General features: G+C 45.0%; 1 protein-coding gene and 1 long non-coding RNA gene across 2 annotated transcripts in view; one reads left to right on the top strand and one right to left on the bottom strand.

Moving 5' to 3' along the window:
- Positions 1 to 19,662, top strand: part of NTRK2 (neurotrophic receptor tyrosine kinase 2) — a 187,453-nt gene that overhangs the window by 154,241 nt on the left and 13,550 nt on the right. Inside the window, exon 17 of the mRNA XM_079996083.1 lies at positions 6,940 to 7,174. Within this exon, the coding sequence (XP_079852209.1) occupies positions 6,940 to 7,174 (235 nt within the window). The remainder of the gene's footprint in view (positions 1 to 6,939; positions 7,175 to 19,662) is intronic.
- The window catches only part of LOC307227102, a 212,884-nt gene that overhangs the window by 48,364 nt on the left and 144,858 nt on the right, over positions 1 to 19,662 (bottom strand). The window lies entirely within an intron of this gene.

Genomic DNA, 19,662 nt, shown 5'->3' on the forward strand with positions numbered 1-19,662 from the left:
GCAGCAAACAACAACAACAACATTATAGCACCTTAAAGACTAATACATGCATCACAACACAAGTTTTTGTAGACTAGAGTCCATCGGGTATCCAACAGTGTTGGCCAATAATGAGAATATAGCCCAGATATTTCATAACTTGCATGTTGATGGGTTTCGGTTTTGTTTATTATGTGTCACCAAAATTCATGGCTTAAGTTACTATTTCAGTGGGTCTCTGCTGAGTAAGACTTAGTCACATACAACCCTTAGCTTCCAATCCTATACAGTGGTGCCTCGCAAGACGAAAAGAATCCGTTCCGCGAGTCTCTTCGTCTTGCGGTTTTTTTTGTCTTGCGAAGCAACCCTATTAGCGGCTTAGCAGCTTAGCGCTATTAGCGGCTTAGCGGATCAGCTGATAAGCGGCTTAGCGGATCAGCTGATAAGCGGCTTAGCGGATCAGCTGATAAGCGGCTTAGTGGCTTAGCGGATCAGCTGATAAGCGGATAAGCGGCTTAGAAAAAGGGGGGGAGGAAAAAACCCCCGCAGGAACTCGCAAGACACTTTCGTCTTGCGAAGCAAGCCTATAGGAAATTCATTTTGCGAAGCACCTCCAAAACGGAAAACCCTTTCGTCTAGCGGGTTTTCCGTCTTGCGAGGCATTCGTCTTGCGGGGCACCACTGTACATTCTTACCTGGGAGTAATTCCCATTTAACACCATGGGGCTTACTCACACACATTATAAAATGGCACACATCTCAGGCTAGGGCTGGGAGAAGCTTCCAGTGCACAAAAGGTAGGATTTAGACGCAGGAATGGGGAACATATGACTCATGAAAATTCTGCAAACCATGGGAAAGAGAAGTATACAAAAAAAAACAACAACCAAAAAACTGGTGCTGAAACTATCCAGTCAACTTTAGGAAAGTAGATGTCAAGTGCTGTGAGAGATCATAGGAATTGAGCCATATGAAAACATTTAAAAACAGGGCACATTCTCAAAATCTGGCTAGTGTCCTCCAATCCTGTGTTCCAAAACTATCCAGCCTGAGCTTATGGGATCATCTATGAGTGTATTGCATGGACCACATGATCTGGCAGTTATTGGGCTCCTGGAGATGCCTTTTGGATGTCAAACTTTATTTTGGAATTAGGTCTTCTGTGTTAGGAAGGGTATTTTGGCAGTCATATTACCTAAAGACCACACATCAACAGTAAACATTCCTCAAGATACCATTTTGAACAGAGAAATCATTTTCACTAGCTAATATTCTAATGGTGCAGTCTTACCCATGCCTACTCAGAAGTAAGCCCTGTTGAATTTCATCAGGCTTATTTCCTGGGTAAGTGGAGTTAAAATTGCAGCCTAAATTAGGGATTGTCCCCACTTCCACTTGACTTGTTCCTAGAAAGTGTGAGTCCAAGCAGTTTTGCCTTTGCCACACAACCTTCCCCCAGAAATCACTCTCTTTAGCATTAAAACAGAGAAAATGTCAATCCGGAGAAAACATGATTGACATTTGCTCTGATTCAGCGATAAACAGCAGGTTTTCCTGGGGGCAAGTTGTGGGGCAAGTGGCAATGTGGACGAGCCCTTAGTTTTGTCCATTTAATTTCAGCTTCCCTGTCAACCTTCATTATCTGTGAAGGTGGTTGTCTGCTTTTTGTTCTTGTACTTACATATATAAATGCATTAGCGTCAAGATGCAGTCAACCACCACAGAAAAATTTTGGAGGCTGAAACTTTAGTGCATGTTTCTGCACACAAGTAACATTTCTTAAAGGCATCCAGTGGCTCTAACCCATCCTCCTAGCTTGACACTTTATTAGTATGATAGAGGAAGAAGCGATGTTTAAGGAGGAAAGAGAAGAGATAAGGCCTTGTTGATATCTTGTATCCAAGCGTCCCCAGAAAGCTAGAGCAGGCCTTGTGTTCATGTGACCTGCGATTACGTCAACACAAATCAGATTCCCAGATGACATCTAAGTCTGTGCGTGTACTGTTTGTACCACATGAAAGGACTGCATAGTTTAGTGAATGTACATAGGTTGAGTAGCAGAACTTGCTGCTGTGATCCTGTTTCTTCCCCTTCGTAAGTCTATTGTATACACAACTGGCATCTAATGGATGCTTATACCTTTAAAGCATATTTGAAGCACATAAAGGTAAAGGTAAAGGTACCCCTGCCCGTACGGGCCAGTCTTGACAGACTCTGGGGTTGTGCGCCCATCTCACTCAATAGGCCGGGGGCCAGCGCTGTCCGAAGACACTTCCGGGTCACGTGGCCAGTGTGACAAGCTGCATCTGACGAGCCAGCGCAGCACACAGACACGCCGTTTACCTTCCCGATAGTAAGCGGTCCCTATTTATCTACTTGCACCCGGGGGTGCTTTCGAACTGCTAGGTTGGCAGGCGCTGGGACCAAGCAGCGGGAGCGCACCCCGCCGCGGGGATTCGAACTGCTGACCTTTCGATCGGCAAGCCCTAGGCACTGAGGCTTTTACCCACAGCGCCACCCGCATCCCTGCTTTGAAGCACATAGTTTCCCTCAAAGCATTTGGGATCCCTGTAGTTTACCACTCACAGAGCTACAATTCCCAGCAGCCCTCAACAAACTGCAGTGCCCAGACTGCTTAGAGGGCAAGAAGGTGCTTTGAATGTGCCTTAAAGGAATGATGTGTTTCACAGCAGATCCTTCTTTAGCTAACAGAGTTCTTGATGTGAGATACCATTAGCATTCCCATACTGCTTTGCATTGGAGAGAGGAAGGCTGCCTAAATTGCGGTCACTGGGATACAGGCAGCCTGTGTTTAACAGCGCAGCCATTTCATCCCAAAAAGGCATGTGCCATTTCCACAGGGAGAATACCTTGCTGGCAGCCTGGCCTGACACATGTTTACTTGGAAGTAAATCCCACTGTAGGCTTTACTCCCAAACAAATGTGCAGTGCAGTCGGAGAGGGTGGGAAGAGAGATCCATGCTATTAATAGACCAATAGTGCCAGCTGATGTGGCCTGGATGAGCCGCACAAGGCAGCTTCCCACAATTGAATGCAAACATTAAAAATTCATAATAATGGCACCCGTTTAATAGCATTTGAAGCACTTACTCATTTACATTTGTCTCTTGAGTTTTGATTTGGGATTATACCACAGCAACACATGGTCTTTTTTTGCACTCTTTCTCTCTGCCTTCAGTTCTTAGTTATTTCTCAAGTTTAGAATGCTGAATTGCTCTTGAACTTGCGCTTAAGTCTGGCTTTCTTCCATTTGACGCAGCTTAATAAAGGCTGCTTGCTGATCATGAGGCAAAGGAACATTTATTTCTTACCCTGCAGCGCCCCCCATGGTCACCAGGAAAAAGTAAACTCTCTGCGTCCTTCACAGTGCTGGCTTCCTGCAGTACAGGGCCAAATTGCAGGCCAGGATCTGAAGGTCAGGAAGCCTTCCTGTGGGTACCATTTAGGCTGAGGAAGCCTAAACAACAAAATGAAATGTGGCAGCCACACACAGCTGTGTGTCTGTTATAGATACAAATTGGACAAAAATGAAAAAGAAGAGCCAGTCATTTTTATTTTTATTTTTAAAAATCAAATTTAGATGGAAATAATTCTAATGGACGCAGGTGGCGCTGTGGGTTAAAGCCTCAGCGCCTAGGGCTTGCCGATCGAAAGGTCGGCGGTTCGAATCCCTGCGGCGGGGTGCGCTCCCGCTGCTCGGTCCCAGCGCCTGCCAACCTAGCAGTTCGAAAGCACCTCCGGGTGCAAGTAGATAAATAGGGACCGCTTACCAGCGGGAAGGTAAACGGCGTTTCCGTGTGCGGCTCTGGCTCTGGCTCTGGCCAGAGCAGCGATGTCACGCTGGCCACGTGACCCGGAAGTGTCTCCGGACAGCGCTGGCCCCTGGCCTCTTAAGTGAGATGGGCGCACAACCCCAGAGTCTGTCAAGACTGGCCCGTACGGGCAGGGGTACCTTTACCTTTACCTAATTCTAATGGATGATAGTCAAATATTATTAACAAAGACTATGTACGATATGTGCCGTGACTGCAGGAGTGCTGCTTCACAGTTTGTTTTTCTGCCAATATTAAAAGCTGCCCACACAGTTTTGAGGAGGAGGAGGAGGAGTTGAATACATGAAAAAAGGTGTCCTGTTTAAAGTAGTCAGCCCTGGGTGCTCACTGGAAGGACAGGTCCTGAAGCTGAGGCTCCAATACTTTGGCCACCTCATGAGAAGAGAAGACTCCCTGGAAAAGACCCTGATGCTGGGAAAGATGGAGGGCACAAGGAGAAGGGGACGGCAGAGGACGAAATGGTTGGACAGTGTTCTTGAAGCTACAAACATGAGTCTGACCAACTGTGGGAGGCAGTGGAAGACAGGAGTGCCTGGCATGCTCTAGTCCATGGGTTCATGAAGAGGCAGACACGACTAAATGACTAAACAACAAAGGACAGGGGACACTTGAAAAAAAGGACAATCACGTTTTTCTAGGGATGGGTGGCAGCCCTACATTTCAGCCACCATGCACATACAACTGTATGCACTTAATATGGGAGTTAGGAATTAAAAAGAGACCTATATCAGATCTGCGGTGCAATCGTAAGGCCTGTGTGAGTTTTCTCACATGAAATGCTGCTGTGGTTAATTTGCGACATTCCAGTCTGTGAAAAACAGTGCAGCTGTTCATCTCTTTAGGATCTGAGTGCCCAGTGACACAACCTTCATATTCTCATGTGAGGGCCACTTGAAAGCATGCGCTGGTCTCGCCAAGCCCATGGCAAGCCAGCCTTGTGCTTCTACCACCTGCAACAAGGATTTTGCTGTTGCTTCCCTCAAAATCTCCTTGCTCATTTTCAAACTCAGCTTTTATTTTATTTTCAAAATGTCTCCAATGATTGTGGAAGAAAGCTTTTAAACATGAAAAAAGCAATCTGCTCTACAGCTCAGCAAACAAAATGATACAGTAAAAAAAAGGCAGGATTTTGACAGTACAAGTCATCGTGTCCCACCATTTGGGTTTCTGCTTTGGCCTTTATCATCCTTCTTTTTATTTTCCACTCTTTTTCATCCTCTTCTACTCCAGTTCCTTATTTGTTTATTCATGTGTTTGTTTAAAAACCCATGTCGTTCTACAGACACAAAAAACAGACGTGGATGTATGCAACTTCGCATAATTGGAAGACTTCATTCCAGTCACTACATCTGTATTTTTTGCTCTCTGTTTTGAGCATTTATGACATATCGTTAAACTCTCCCCTCAGATATGTATCCTCACATATGTATTCTGTGTTCTAAGGGCTGAAGGCTGACATTTGCCTTCATGTCAGATTGCACAAGTCCGAAGTGAGAAGGGACTAGGATGGGTACATTCTGTTAGAATTCCTGCTCCATGATTGCAGTCATGGGATTTTTTCGTCTATCACATGACGGTGTATGTTTTGACTCTACAGAGTGGGAAGTGATGGAGACAGGATGTTTGTGTTACTGTGTTTCGTGAAGTGGGACTATTGTCCTTTGTTCTTTTTCTCTTTGCTGTCTGGTGCTAGAGAGAGAGGGAGCCATGTTGCAGTGCTCCGTGTGTGTTTATAGGTAAATAAAGTAGATTAGCCAAAATGCTGAGTTGCTGAGGTCTGTTATGCAAGCTGCAAAGACTCTGCGGATCCCTAAGGGAGAGAACATGCCAGTCGGACATGTGTCTCTGCCAGGGTCCTACTCGAGTGTAGGACGAGTTCCTGACACATTCCATCCCAATCTTTCTTTGTAACTTTTGTCTTGGGTCTTAGGAATCAGTGGGACAGAAGAGGAGCAAAGTTATCCAGCCCATCTCTCCCAGTTACCAGTGCAATAACTATTCTGCAACACGATAGCTCAGAGCCAGCAGGAACACTCGCCTAGTGCCATTTGCGTTGTCACTGGTGTAAAACCATTCTGCTACTGATGTTCTCACAGAGATCATTCCACAGTTTGTTGTGAGGATTATGCCCTGATTATGAGCAGCAGACTATTTTACCAGAAAGGATGCTTGTGTTTCAAAGTCTCTCTCTGGGACTAATGAAACAATGCACCCCACCAATTTGTTTTCTTTGTATTGGAATGTATGCTGTAATCTATGCCCGCTGTGCTATAGCTGGCAGAGGGATGTGTAATGAGCAAAACAAGACAGTTCACATATATTAATGTTTTGTCTGTTAATAACTTGAGCAACACCCTTCTTCTTTATTTTTATTTGGTTATTAAGAGTCCATTTCCAGAGCTTAAATGGCATCACCTGCTATAGAGCTTCGGAGGGTACTACTGAGCATTGAGTACAATAGTTTCATATTATATTTGGCTTTCCTCCATGGAGCCCAAGGCAGAATATGTAGGGTTTCTATGTGTTCTTCTAAGTCTTGGCAGAGACCAGCAAGTCCCTTTTCATTTGTAGAGACAAGGGCTCATCCACACTCACCCTTTGCCCCTCACTTTCTAGGCATGTGTTCACACTTTCCCAGCCATGTCCAAGTGCTTTGGTGTTTTCTTGCCCTGCCTCTTTCCCCAGGAAAACCTGCTCTTTACTGCTGAATCGGAGCAAACAGCAATTCAGGCTTTCCACAGATTGCTGTTTGCTCCAGTTTAGCGGTAAAGAGTGGGTTTTTGCAGCGGGGCTTGGACAGGAACTTGTAATGCCAGGACCTGTGCCTAGACATGTAAGTGTGGATGATCCTGAGATCTGTTAATCCAGGCCTTGATGTTTTCATGCATCATACAGCTGAGATTCTTAACCTGGAAAAGGACTGTTGTTATAGGAGATATAAACTCAATAAGCACTTTGCCTGCTCTTCAAAACAGATGGTCATTAAAGAGATTGGGGCTCATGGATCGTCACCTCCCATATGGTTCTTCCATTGTGTATGTGCATGTTTTAAACCTAAAGGAAATGAATAAATGGATCTGCTTACACTCTCCTGTGTTCCATACAGGGCACATGGACCTGATGCAGCTCTGATGGCTGAAGGGAGTCATCTAACTGAGCTAACCCAGTCACAGATGTTACATATTGCCCAGCAGATTGCAGCTGGCATGGTTTACTTGGCATCACAGCATTTTGTGCATCGTGACCTTGCCACTCGGAATTGCCTGGTTGGTGAAAACTTACTGGTGAAGATAGGAGATTTTGGAATGTCAAGAGACGTGTATAGCACAGATTACTACAGGGTAAGTGATTTGTTGTTTTAATAACTTTGGCTTCAGTCTGCCATCTTGTTGCTGCTACTGAAGCCAGTAGTTGTGCTGTTATTTTTAGAGGCTGTGTCATTTTATGGACCTTACTGATTATTTTTATCTTACTTAATTTTGTTCTAAACTGCCATGTGGCTTGTGCAAAGAGTGATACCGAAACCATTATTAATCTACAAAGCAGAAAATGTTAGTAGAGTTGAGTTTAAAGTGTCAAGGATGGACACTTTAGGAAATATATCCTGCTGAGTGCTCCAGTGGGTATAGTATTTGACTTTTATCTGGGAGACCTGGATTAAAATCCCTACCCGGTCATAAATCAATTGAGGGCCAGAGGGCAATTCATTAACTGTTAGACTGATCTTTCACTCTGTAAAACTGAAATATTATACATCTTGTATAATATACACTTTATGGCTGCCACTTTCATACTTGGGGCCAGTTGCACCAGCAGAAGCACAACAGGGCTTTCCCCGCTCCTTTGCTCAGGCCCCACAAAGCTTGGCCTGGGGGGTCAGGAGAATTCCAGATTGGCACACCGGGGGGGGGGGGGAGATGCGAGTTGGTTTCTTTGTTCCATAATAGTGCAATGTTAAATTCATCCTTTGGCTTTTAAAATAAATAAACCAAGACAATTTTCAGTGGTGATTTCTAGCTATGTATGATATCCAAAATGCAATTCTATAGTCACAGAGAATATAACATGCTGACCACCAGATGTTGGGAAGAAATCGTGTCTTGCTTTATGAATATCCTTGAGCTGTTTGGCTGGCCAAAGTCTCAGACTAGCGTTCTGCTGGAAAATGCCTTCTGCATCTTTTCATGAATATTCTGCATCCATTAATGAGAAAAGAAATTGCATTCCAAAATTTTCAAAGCGGAAAGAAAAATTAAGTAAAATTCTCATGGGTGAGATGCAAGATTTTTGTTGCACTTACTTCTGAGATGAGCTGAGGTTCTTGTGGGTGTCCTTTCTTTCATTCTACAAGTCATCTCTCCCGTGATCTGCCTTCTTCAGTCTTCCCAAGCGCCTGCCCTGAAAACCCCAGGATGTCATTGCTGGACTCTTTCTAAGCAGGGTAACCCAGGGAGGCTGCCTACCCTGCTCCTGGCCGATGTTCATTTGTGGAAAGAGTAATCTTTTTACTAATAAAGAAACCAGTGTGGATTTTTATCTTATTTTTTAGGTAAAAGGGAGCACCTTCTTAAAAAAACAAAATCAGTGAGTGCGGCCAGGCTCTCAGTGGTCAGCCTCCCCAGTGTCCCACCCTTCAATTAAAGCCCAGGGGGAGACATTCCTCCCCTGAGACTTAAATTCAGTAAACACCACACTCACTGAAATTATTAAGAAATTCTAAAGCTCCCTGAGGAATGAGGCAGGTAATGGGAAGCCTCTTTTTCAGAAGAAAACTTTTGAGAAACAGCTTTTGGCACATTATTTTCTCAGTGAAGATACTGACCTACTGAACTCTTATTCTGATCCAACATGCTAGCTGTGAGTTGATAAATAATTAAAAATGAAATAACTGTTTGGCTAATCTTTTCTTTTATTCCTGCTCACGAGTAGCTTACAAGTTTCTTCTGAGACCTGAGAGCTCGCTTGACATGAATAAGGAAAAAGCATTTCTCAATGAATGCTGACTGGTCAGTTTGATCTGCCACATCATATCAATGATAACACAACCACCATATCTGTTCTTAAGCCTGAGAGAGACCAGATCTTACTGGAAAGAAAATACAGTGGGCGCTCGGGTTGCGAACGTGATCCGTGCGGGAAGCATGTTCACAACCCGCAGCGCCACTCTGTGCAAGTGCGGGTCGTGATTGGGTGCTTCTGCGCATGTGCAAAATGTGATTTAGCACTTCTGCGCATGCGCAAGCGGCGAAACCCAGAAGTAACCCATTCTGGTACTTCCAGGTTCGGCACTGTTCGCATCCTGAAATCGCGCAGCCCAAAATGTCTGTAACCCGAGGTAGGACTGTATCAGTTAAAAATCATGCATCACAACATTAATGGGTTGCATGTTGCTGCCATTTCACAATGCCTACCTTCTGATGGTGACATAATCATGTTCCCATGCATTTGCGTTTGATTTGTGAACTCCCTGCAGAGCAACAAGCGTTCAGTCATTGCTTATGGATCAATTTGTTGATCAACATACAAAGGACTTCACAAAAGATAAAAGCTTCAGTGCTAAACTGATTATTTATTGCTGTCTTTGTTGCTAACTTCTTTTAATGAGGCAAGTGGCTGTGGTTATTGTAAAGCAACAAGTCATGGGCTAAGAGCATTTGGTTTTGATCACGTGTAAATAAAGAGTCGTGCTCTTTAGCCACCTCATTCTTCGGTTAGTGGCCTGGTTCTGCGAGAGGACAGAACCGATTTTGAGCAGTTCCATTGTCTGCAGACATCCTGCTTCAAAAGTGAATTGTTACATATGGCTTAGTGGCAAGGCAGAGGAAACTGCACCACCACACAAGGACAGTATTTATTTTCATACAACTGTTTTAATTAAGAGCCGAAAAAGAACACTCTTATTTTGGTTTGCATTGTCTGTTGCTTCCTCCAGTGATCCATACTTTGCAATTAGTGAACATCTGAACTAGATTTCTGTCACATGTTGTCTTCCCAAGCTTTAGCCTTCCAAGCTAGTACATTGTTACACTACGAAAATGACATCACATCACACGAGCGAACATGACTTTCACGTGCAGTTTTAAGACCTTGGGGCAGGAAAGGCTTGCCACTGGCTAATTTGCATCCGCAAAGTTTCAGCACTTTTTACACTTTACGAGACAAGAATGCCTCAAGGGCAGTAGCTTCAAAATAAGTCTATCTGGCAAGTTAGGTTACATCTGCACCATACATTAACCGCCCCCCCCCCCTTATTCTACTTTAACAGTCATAGCTTCTCCCAGAGAATCCTGGGGAAGGTGGTTTGTTAAGGGTGCTGGGAATTGTACCTATGCTTTTAACAAACTACAGTTCCCAGGATTCTTTGGGAGAAGCTATGACTGCTAAAGGGATGCGGGTGGCGCTGTGGGTTAAACCACAGAGCCTAGGACTTGCTGATCAGAAGGTTGCGGTTTGAATCCCCACGACGGGGTGAGCTCCCGTTGCTCGGTCCCTGCTCCTGCCCACCTAGCAGTTCGAAAGCATGTCAAAGTGCAAGTAGATAAATAGGTACCGCTCCGGCGGGAAGGTAAACGGCGTTTCTGCGCGCTGCTCTGGTTCGCCAGAAGCGGCTTAGTCATGCTGGCCACATGACCTGGAAGCTGTACGCCGGCTCCCTCGGCCTGCAAAGCGAGATGAGCGCTGCAACCCCAGAGTCGGCCACAACTGGACCTAATGGTCAGGGGTCCCTTTACCTTTACCTATGCCTGTTCAAGTGGCACAGGAGTGCTTTAAATGTATGGTGTGGGTGTCAGCTTAGAGCAAGAGAGATCACAGAGCCAGGGTTGTCTTAAGCATATCCAGCGCCATGCTGCAAAGATCCCTCTGGTGCCCCCCCTTTCCCAGCCCAGAGTTGTCGACCTTTTTTAGGGCTGGAGGAGGCAGGCAGCAGCTGGCCACGGCAGACAGCACACCAAGTGAGCGGGCCTGCGCCGAGCGTCGGCTCGGTTTTTTCCCTTTTAGCCTTCTGGCGCCCCACAGAATTTGGCACCTGCAGGCTAAAAGGGAAAACACCGAGCCGACACTCAGCGGGAGCAGCACACACACCCTTTCTCACTCATCGCACTCGTTCGGTGTTCCCAGGACGCTCACCTGGCGCCCTCCAGAACTTGGTGCCCTGGCACCCCGTGCCACCAGCCTCTATGGGTATGACGGGCCTGCACAGATCTCTTGTTTTCTATCATGGAAAAATATCCTCCCATAACAGGGTTTTCAAACTCTCTTCTGGGAAATCCTGGAACTCCTCAATGGAAAAAACAAATCAGTCGTGGCAGACCAGCTTCCCCCAAAGCCAGCTTGCCAGTCACTTCTTGTCTTCCCCACCTGTGGACAAATGAATGCACAAGACTGTTTTAGGACACATTCTAAGGTACATTTTCAACCCACATGGGACAATGGTGATGCTCATTAGAGAGCCCTAGGACATGCCCCAGAATCCTTTGCAACACAGAAGGGGCTCCATTATAAACATATAATGGAGTTTATAACTCCACTATAAACATTTCTTAAATTTATATACCGCCTTTCATCTGAGGATCACAAGGCAGTTTACAATACAAAAAACACAAAAATACATAACATAGTGATAAACAAAGACAACACCCCCACATGCGTGCAGTTTAAAAGGCCATAGATATTTTTATTTTATTTAAACATCCTCAGTGGGCAAAGCAATATAGGAAGGGTTCCTTGATGTCAGAAAGCCTTAAAATCAGAATCTTAGGTTGTTTGTAGTTTATAGTGCCCACTGTGGAAGTAGGAGAGAAAAGAGAGAAGCAACACAGAACTAGATGGGTAAAATACTACTACTTTATTTGTCATAATTCAAATTAATTTGGCCTAAAAAGTAAAGGCCTTGGCCTTCATCTGCCCAATTGCTAAGAGGTGGCTTCTGCACCAGCCTAGCCTGGCTGCTAGGTAAACTTTGAAAGAACAGTAGCAGACAGAAGTCCAACTCAGGCAAGTCTCCGTGCCCTCAGCCATTCTTCTGGGGTGTGGTTAAGCCTTCTTTCAGTTGCTAGATTGGTCCGGTGTGCCCAAAGCCCCCAGGACCTCTTAGTTAACCTTCCTTTATTGTAGTGTGTCCAAAGTTGCTCCACCCTAAGGCCCTAGTTCCCTTCTAAAGCAGAAGTGGGACAGTGATATCCCAACATTTCCCTGAACCAAATGATTGTCTTGATAAAGACAAATAGTGATAATGATCCTATCCGGACACGGACAGGACACTTGTGGTACTGAGGCTAACGACATGTCCTCTTGATCCCCATCTATTATGATTGATGAAATCAAGTAGGAGGGGATTGACTAGGAGTGGTAAATGCCACACCACTTGAGGGAGTTATGCCCACCACCTTGAAAGAGGTGGTAGTACAACCTCTCCTGAAGAGGTCCTCCTAGGACCAAGAGGTTTTAGGAAACGTTCACCCAGTTTCTAGTATTCCCTTCATGGGCAAGATGATTGAGAGGGTGGTGGCCAGCCAGTGGCAGGTGTGTCTGGAGGAAGCAAATTATCCAGACCTCTGGTTTTAGGTCTAGTTTTAGCACCAAGACAGTCTCTGTCACCTTGACCAAGCTATGCGAGAGGGACAGAGTGTGATCCTGTTGATTCTCCTTTATCTCTTTAATCTCTTAGTGGTTTTTGACACCGTTGATCAAGGTTTCTGGAACAACTCAGGAGGGTGGGAGTTGGAGCCATTGTATTATAATGGTTCTGTTCTTGCCTGCAGAGCATTTAGGCCATGGGGTCCTCAAGGGGTCTATTCTGTCTCTTATGCTTTTCAACATCTATATGAAACCATTGGGAGTTGTCATCCAGGGATTTGGAGCATGGTGTCTTCAGCATGCCGATAATATGCAGCTTTATCTCTCCGTCCATTTATACCAGAAGAGGCTGTGAAAAATTTGGATCAGTGCCTAGAAGCAGTGATGGGCTGGATGGGGGCCAGTAAACTGAAGCTGAATCCTGATAAAATCCAAGTGCTGTGGGTGGGTGGTTCTTGAGTCCTGGAATTAGGTGAGTGATCTGCAGGGTGAGTTGCACTCCCTGTGAAGACACACTCAAGGTCTGGGAGTGCACCTTGATTCAGATCTGTCACTGGAATCCCAAGTGGCCTCAGTAGCTAGAGTTGATTTGTTTTTCGTTTGACAGCCATAGCTGTTTCTGAGCCAGAATAGCCTGACTGCAGTAGGCCATGCTCTAGTGACCTTGCATTTGGGCTCCACACATATGCTCTATGTGGGGCTGCCCTCAGTGACAGCCTGGAAGCTGCAGCTAGTGTGGCAGACCAACTGGACAATGTGTCACTGGTCCTGAAAACACTATACTGGCTGCCAGTGAACTACCAGGCCCAATTCCCAGTACAAGGCCCTAAACAGTGTGGGAGCGAAAACATCACCTCCTGCAATATCAACCACCAAAGGCCATATAAACAGCAGGGGTGGCCACAGCAGGCTGCCTAACTGGTGCTGACTTTCCAGCAGTGGTTCATCTCCACCCCTGTTCCTGCCTTTTAGTGACATTTTAGGGTCACTTCCAGATTCAGCGCCATGCGTCCGTGCATGATTATCATTGGGATGTGCATAAATCGGTTGTTGCCTGTATTTAGGCAGAATTTTAAAGCAGGCCTGCTTACCCAGGTATCTGAAGTCTCTTCCATCCTTGGAATTAATTAGCTGGGAAGATATTTGAAGGTTTTGCTTTGTAAAAATCTTTGTATTGTTTTTGCTCTTTGTGTTCTTGTTTGGGAGGAAGGTTGGGTAAAAGTATGATCAAAGCAAGACATTGATCAGCTCAGCTGCAAAAGACACTGGAACGTGTAGTAAGCTTGTGTCTTTATTGAAACTGCATATTTGCCACTGACTGTTGTATCAGCTGTTCATTTGCCTGATCTCTTAGCTCTGCGGTGCATAGTGGAAAAGCAAGTGTTGGTTACCAGTGTCTACATAACCATCTTTATTAATGTGTTAGTAACCGGCACTCCATGACGCCTGCACTGATTTGCTGAGATATTAGTTTTCATCCAAAATTATTGTCTGCCGCTTGCCTGTTTACATGGCAAATAGGCCCAGCCCCTTCTGCTCTGTCAGATTGTTAATGATATTCTGCACTCTGTCGGCTCAGCTATTAAGAGATGCTGCAGGGACAACTGTGGAGAGAGATAGCCTTTGGATAATTGGCATGTTGTGCTGTTGCATGGTGCTAGCTACAAAGGCTTTGTTTGTTTGTTTGTTTGTTTGTTTAGAGCCTCTCCGAAATTGTACAACAGACAGGCTGGCAAAGTACTTCTATTGTCCAGTGAAGGAAACATGTAAAAACATGATAGTTCTTTTTAAAAGCAAGCCCACTATGTCTTAAGACACGAATGACATACAGCGTTTTTTCCCTTTCTTATTCTGTGAAAGAGAAAACAGAATGATAAATTATGAGCATCAGATTTGGTTGGCATGCAAACCCCAGATCTTGGCAATAAGTATTTATCCCCCCCCCCAAGAGTTCTTTCAACATTTTGCAAAATTGCAGCCTTATACAACTGAACTTCTTCAGTTTCAACTGAGTTTGGTGTTCATACTGACGGGGGTCATATCCTTCTTTTGCTGAGGTCTGGGGTGTTTTTTGGCTGCTCACAGTGTTATTCCCTTAAGACAGGAAGTTTCCCATTCTTTCTGTTTGGCACCTGACTCATTAGCATTTATCTCAAGGGGATTTACAAACAGCAACTTTGTAGGTATTCTTGAATTCACTAGGAGAAACTCAGTTTGGTTCCTATTTGAAAGCAAGCTTCCCTCAATCACACATTACTAACTAACTGGGATGGTGTTTTCCTTTGATATAATACCTCTGTATAATTCCACAGCCCTTATCATTTCTGTAGGCTTAAGAGGCACAAAATCCCACTATGGTCCTATATAAATCAAGCCTAAATTGTCTGCACACATCCAAAGTAAGTGCTACCATATATAGACTGCAAGACATCTTGTAATTCTTGTTTTCCCCTCAGTACATATCACAAATTTAGTACACTGATCCAATCAAAACTGGTAAAATCTGTTAAAACTCACTCTGAAGTCAGTTTGCAAGTGGTTTGTATTCATAGGGCTCTAAGCAGTTATCAGCTGATTTGCACTGACAGCCAGCCTTCAAAGGGGTTCAGCGGAGCCCTTTCTGAGTTGTCACATGACATCACATGATTGACAGGTGGCTGGCCCCATCCATCTGACAAATTTGGCCTGCAGGAGAAGGGGAAAGGAATGATCTGGCTTACAATCATAGAATTGCAAAGTTGGAGGGGATCACAAGGATAATCAAATCCAACCCCCTTCAGTCTTTTGCCCAACATGGGGATTGAACCCACAGCCCTGAGATTCAAAGTCTTGTGCTCTACTGACTGAGCTATCTCACAGGGCTTGCCTGCGTTAACATCACTGCATAAAACACCTTACTTTCATTTACATACGTTTCATGGTCACTGAGAAATACCTCGTGTTGTGGGGATGGAATTTCAACGTGTCATTTGCTATCGTTTGTTAAAGCAGTTCTGGGTTTCATCAGACACCTGCCTGCAAAGGACGGGTCCCCTTTTTCTTGGTAGCCATTTGTCTACTCAGAGTTGCCCTAAGTTCCTTTTGTGCTTGCAGGGCCAAAGATATGAGAACCCGGTATCTTTTCTAGCACAGATGGGAATGCAGCTGGGGGTGGGGAGATTTAGGGAGGACAAGTGACCGGAAAGGCAATGGTTAATCTTCCCCTTTCCCCTCTACTTCATTCAAAGTCACCTACAGCTGCCTTGCAGGATAAAAGAAAAGCCCTGAGGGGAAACACTTTGAGTTCCTCCCAAAACCAGTAAAGTCTTCTTATCAACATGTAACCCCCCCCCCCACTTAAGAGTAAGTGTAACTAAGTAAATATTAAGGTGTGTATATATTAGATAATAAAAGCAATCACAGCTTCTTTGTAAGAGGTACACTTTCTTCCGCGATGGGAAGAAGTCCAACCCCTTTTGAATGCCAGAAAGTCAAAGCCTGTCACAAATTAAGCCACAACAAAATATAACAATAGGGCAGGCACACACAAATGAATGGAAAATAAAACTCGGATACTTGTACTCCGCACTGACCTGTATCAGGTTGTTTATTGCACCATAGGAATCTGATTTTGTCTGTCACCAGGTTGACTCAAAATAAGCAAACCTTCCCAGTGTTTACCAAGAAGGTGTAACCTACTGAGCTTCTGCACGCTCCTCTACCTGCTTGGAGGCTTAAAGGGTGCTGTACACTGGGGTTGTTTTGTGCTTTGGTAGCAAGCTAATACTTCCTGGAGTAAGCTAACTTTTTCCATAAATGTTATATGTTTTTGCTAGGTTTTAACCTTAGATTCTCCAGCACAAATTGTACTTCTTAGTAGAATGGCAGATTCCGGCACAGTATGAAAGGCTCAGAGCTAGCTACTCCCTGTAGAAGCAAAATTATTCAGTAGACATTTTCTGGGGAATTTATTTTTTTGCCCATGGACCCCACCCTCAGTTTGTTTAAAGGGCCACTTTACAGAATTTTCTCCCTACCATTTTTGTAGTAGCTGCCTTTTACACAAACACAGAGTGCCCAAGTGCAACAGTCTCTCTCTCTCTCTCTCTCTCTCTGTGTGTGTGTGTGTGTGTGTGTGTGTGTGTGAGAGAGAGAGAGAGAGAGAGAGAGAGAGAGAGAGAGAGAGAGACTGTCTGTGATACTGGCACTGCAAATTTGGAGCCATACCCCAATAAATTTGGAGGGGTTCCCCTCCCCGTGGAGAAATTTAGTGAAATGCCCCACTCCATCAGTTTCTCTGCTGACAAATAGGGTAGAGAATTTTGAGAGGCCATCTGTGCACTGCAAAAGAAAGAAAAGAAATCATTCCTTAGCATGTTGTGTTCTGCCTTCCATCTTACAACCTTTCAATAATCTGTCCCTGGCTTTGGTGCATTGTAGATTTCCTTGTGACTCCGCTGTTTGTGAAAGATAATGGCAGTGTAATAAGCCCAAAGGGTGACTTCACTGCCTATTTCTAGTATAAAATGTCTATACATTAAAAAGAGTCGATGTATGGCAACAGGGTTCTTATTCCCCCTTCTTTTTATAAATAATGGCAGCAGGTTTAGCTGCCGATGGAACACTTCAAGCCAGGGATAAGTTGCCTTTATTTCTCCCCTCAGAAATGGCAGTACTCACAGGCACCTGCAGGTCTCCGCTGTCACTACGCAGCTGCATACCTGTGTGGGCGAGTTTTGTGTTGAGGTCTCACACAGGAAAAGCAGGAGCAGGCTGGTGACGAGTCAAGCAGCTTGCCAAGGCATCCTTGTGGGTGTTTATATTGAACTGTCACAGTTTGAAGGCTTTTTATTAGATGCTATTTTGGCAACTGGTACTCAAATGAAATTAGCTCTTTCCCCCACATGTGCTTTTCAGCTCTGCTCCAACGTCACAGCCTGGTTCGGCCATTGCGTCATGTCAGGATCTATTCTAGAGGATGACAGAGGGATTTTATTTTTTTTCCAGGGGCTAGAGGCCTTGTGCCTTATCTTGTCCTAGGAGAAGCTTTACTCCCAAGGTTGTAAACAACATTTTCAAGTGTCTATGTTTGACAAGAGCGAGTCCTTTGTTTCCTTGCCTAATGAATAGGTAATGAAGGAAAGACCATACATGGTATAATTAGTAGTGTGTTGTTACTTTAGATTGGAGGACGTTTATGCATATGTATTGCTTTAACAGATAACAGCTACAGTATGTATATTAGCAGGCCCCAGCTTTTTGGGCTTTGCTCAGCTTTCGGAGAATGATCGCACTGAGCCATTATTGCTAGCGATAAACACCCTTTCTCACCACCGCGTGGAGATTTCCTTCAGCCTCAAACGTTAATTTTGCTACACAGCACATTGGTTGCCTTTATTTTTAGCCCACCTTCGATGACTCCCCATCCCCGCAGTATTCTTAGTTCATTTACCCCAGAGTTGTCGGACATAAAAATGACATGAAGCAAGGATTGTGTAAAGCAAGGGCTTGCAGACGGATTATGCTGTTGCCTCTGGTAGCAAAGAATGGTATAAGGTGGGAGTGGAGTGAGATTGATCTTCCAAGCTGGACTGGGCTCAGCCGGCATGGCCAGATGTAAAAGTGTGCAGGGCTCCTACACTTTTAATATTTAATTAAAGGTGCAGAAGCCCCAGCATAGCAGGGCAGCCAGTTTTAGCACAAAGCTGCCCAAAGCCTATGAAGGAGAGTAGGGTAGACCTTGGCCCATAGCTGTCAACGTTTCCCTTTTTTAAGGGAAATTCCCTTATTCCGAATAGGATTCCTCGCAAGAAAAGTTGACAGCTATGCCCTGGCCTAGAAGCCAAAGAGCTTACTACAAGTGGCCATTGAACCACGCTGGAAAATAGTTTCTGGTAGCATCCCTCCACATAAATTTGCTTTCATTGCCTGTGTATGTTGACTGTTGTGGGGGAAAGTCTTTTTGTTGTTGTTGTTGTCCATCCCTCCCCTTCCCCACTTCTGCTAACTGATCCTAACTTGGCCATGAAAAATGGAAAATACTGTATTTTTCGCCCCATAGGACGCACTTTTCCCCCTCCAAAAATGAAGGGGAAATGTGTGTGCGTCCTATGGGGCGAATGCAGGCTTTCGCTAAAGCCCGGAGAGCGAGAGGCATCGGTGCGCACCGACCCCTCTCGCTCTCCAGGCTTCAGGAAGCTATCCGCAAGCCTTGCAAGCCCGTGAGAGTTCCTGCGGGCTCACAAGGCTTGCGGGCAGCAGCCTGCAGCCCCGGCGAGTGTCCGCAAGCCTTGCGCGCCCGGCGGGAGGTCCCGCCGGGCGTGCGAGGCTTGGGGCGGCAGCCTGCAGCCTGAAGCACTTGGAGCCCTCCAGAGGGTGCCCCGTGCTTCGGGCAGGTGTGCGCAAGGCTTGGGGTGGCAGCCGTGGCTGGGGGGAGAAATAAATTTTTTTTATTCATTTCCCCCCCCCCCAAAAAAATGAGGTGCGTCCTATGGGCCGGTGTGCCCTATAGGACGAAAAATACGGTAGATCTGCAATGAGAACATAGCAAATCTTCTATAAAGAAGAAACCAATATGCTATGGACACTATCTTTTGTGAGCAATTGGGAATTTATTGGGTGATCCGTACAGAAGCATATAGAAATTCCAAGCCAATCCCTTGAGGGCAAAAATGTTCCATTCTAGGTGATGGTAATTTTAAGTTTTGCACAGGTAGGAGGCAAGAAGGAGCCCTGAAACTCTGAATCCAATAAAATCCTTGCCCTCTTATACTAGGCACCTGTAGAATTATTGAAGGAAAAGTATTTGTTTAGATGGCACTGCAATGAATGGAAGAGCATGGTGAATGAAGGTGAATTTGAAAGCTCTGGTTCAGGGGGAAAGCAGATGTCACCCTTCTTAATTCCTGTGCCAATCTTGGAACAGTGGCTTTATTATCGCTGTGCATTGTGAGTTTTAATTTAGAGTCTCAGGCATCTCAGGAGTCTGCCCTCACAAGTAGAAATGTTGTTTTTGGCACCAAGATTTGAAAGCTCAACGAATAGTTCTCTGCAGCTGTAATTTTAATTACATAGAAACTCTCTGCTGCCTTCTGCGAAGCAACCACCCAGAGTCTTAGAGGAATCCGGAGAACTGCTGGGCACCGGCAGGTTAAATTACAGTTATTAGGAGGAAGTTATTTAAAGATCAAAGTTGACTGTCTTCTGAGGAGCGAAGCCTCCACTTCCCCCCGAAGTGCAAACCAAACAAAATGTTTGCTTATCATCCCAGACT

This window comes from Podarcis cretensis (assembly GCF_951804945.1).
Source record: "Podarcis cretensis genome assembly, chromosome: 11".
Classification (NCBI taxonomy): domain Eukaryota; kingdom Metazoa; phylum Chordata; class Lepidosauria; order Squamata; family Lacertidae; genus Podarcis; species Podarcis cretensis.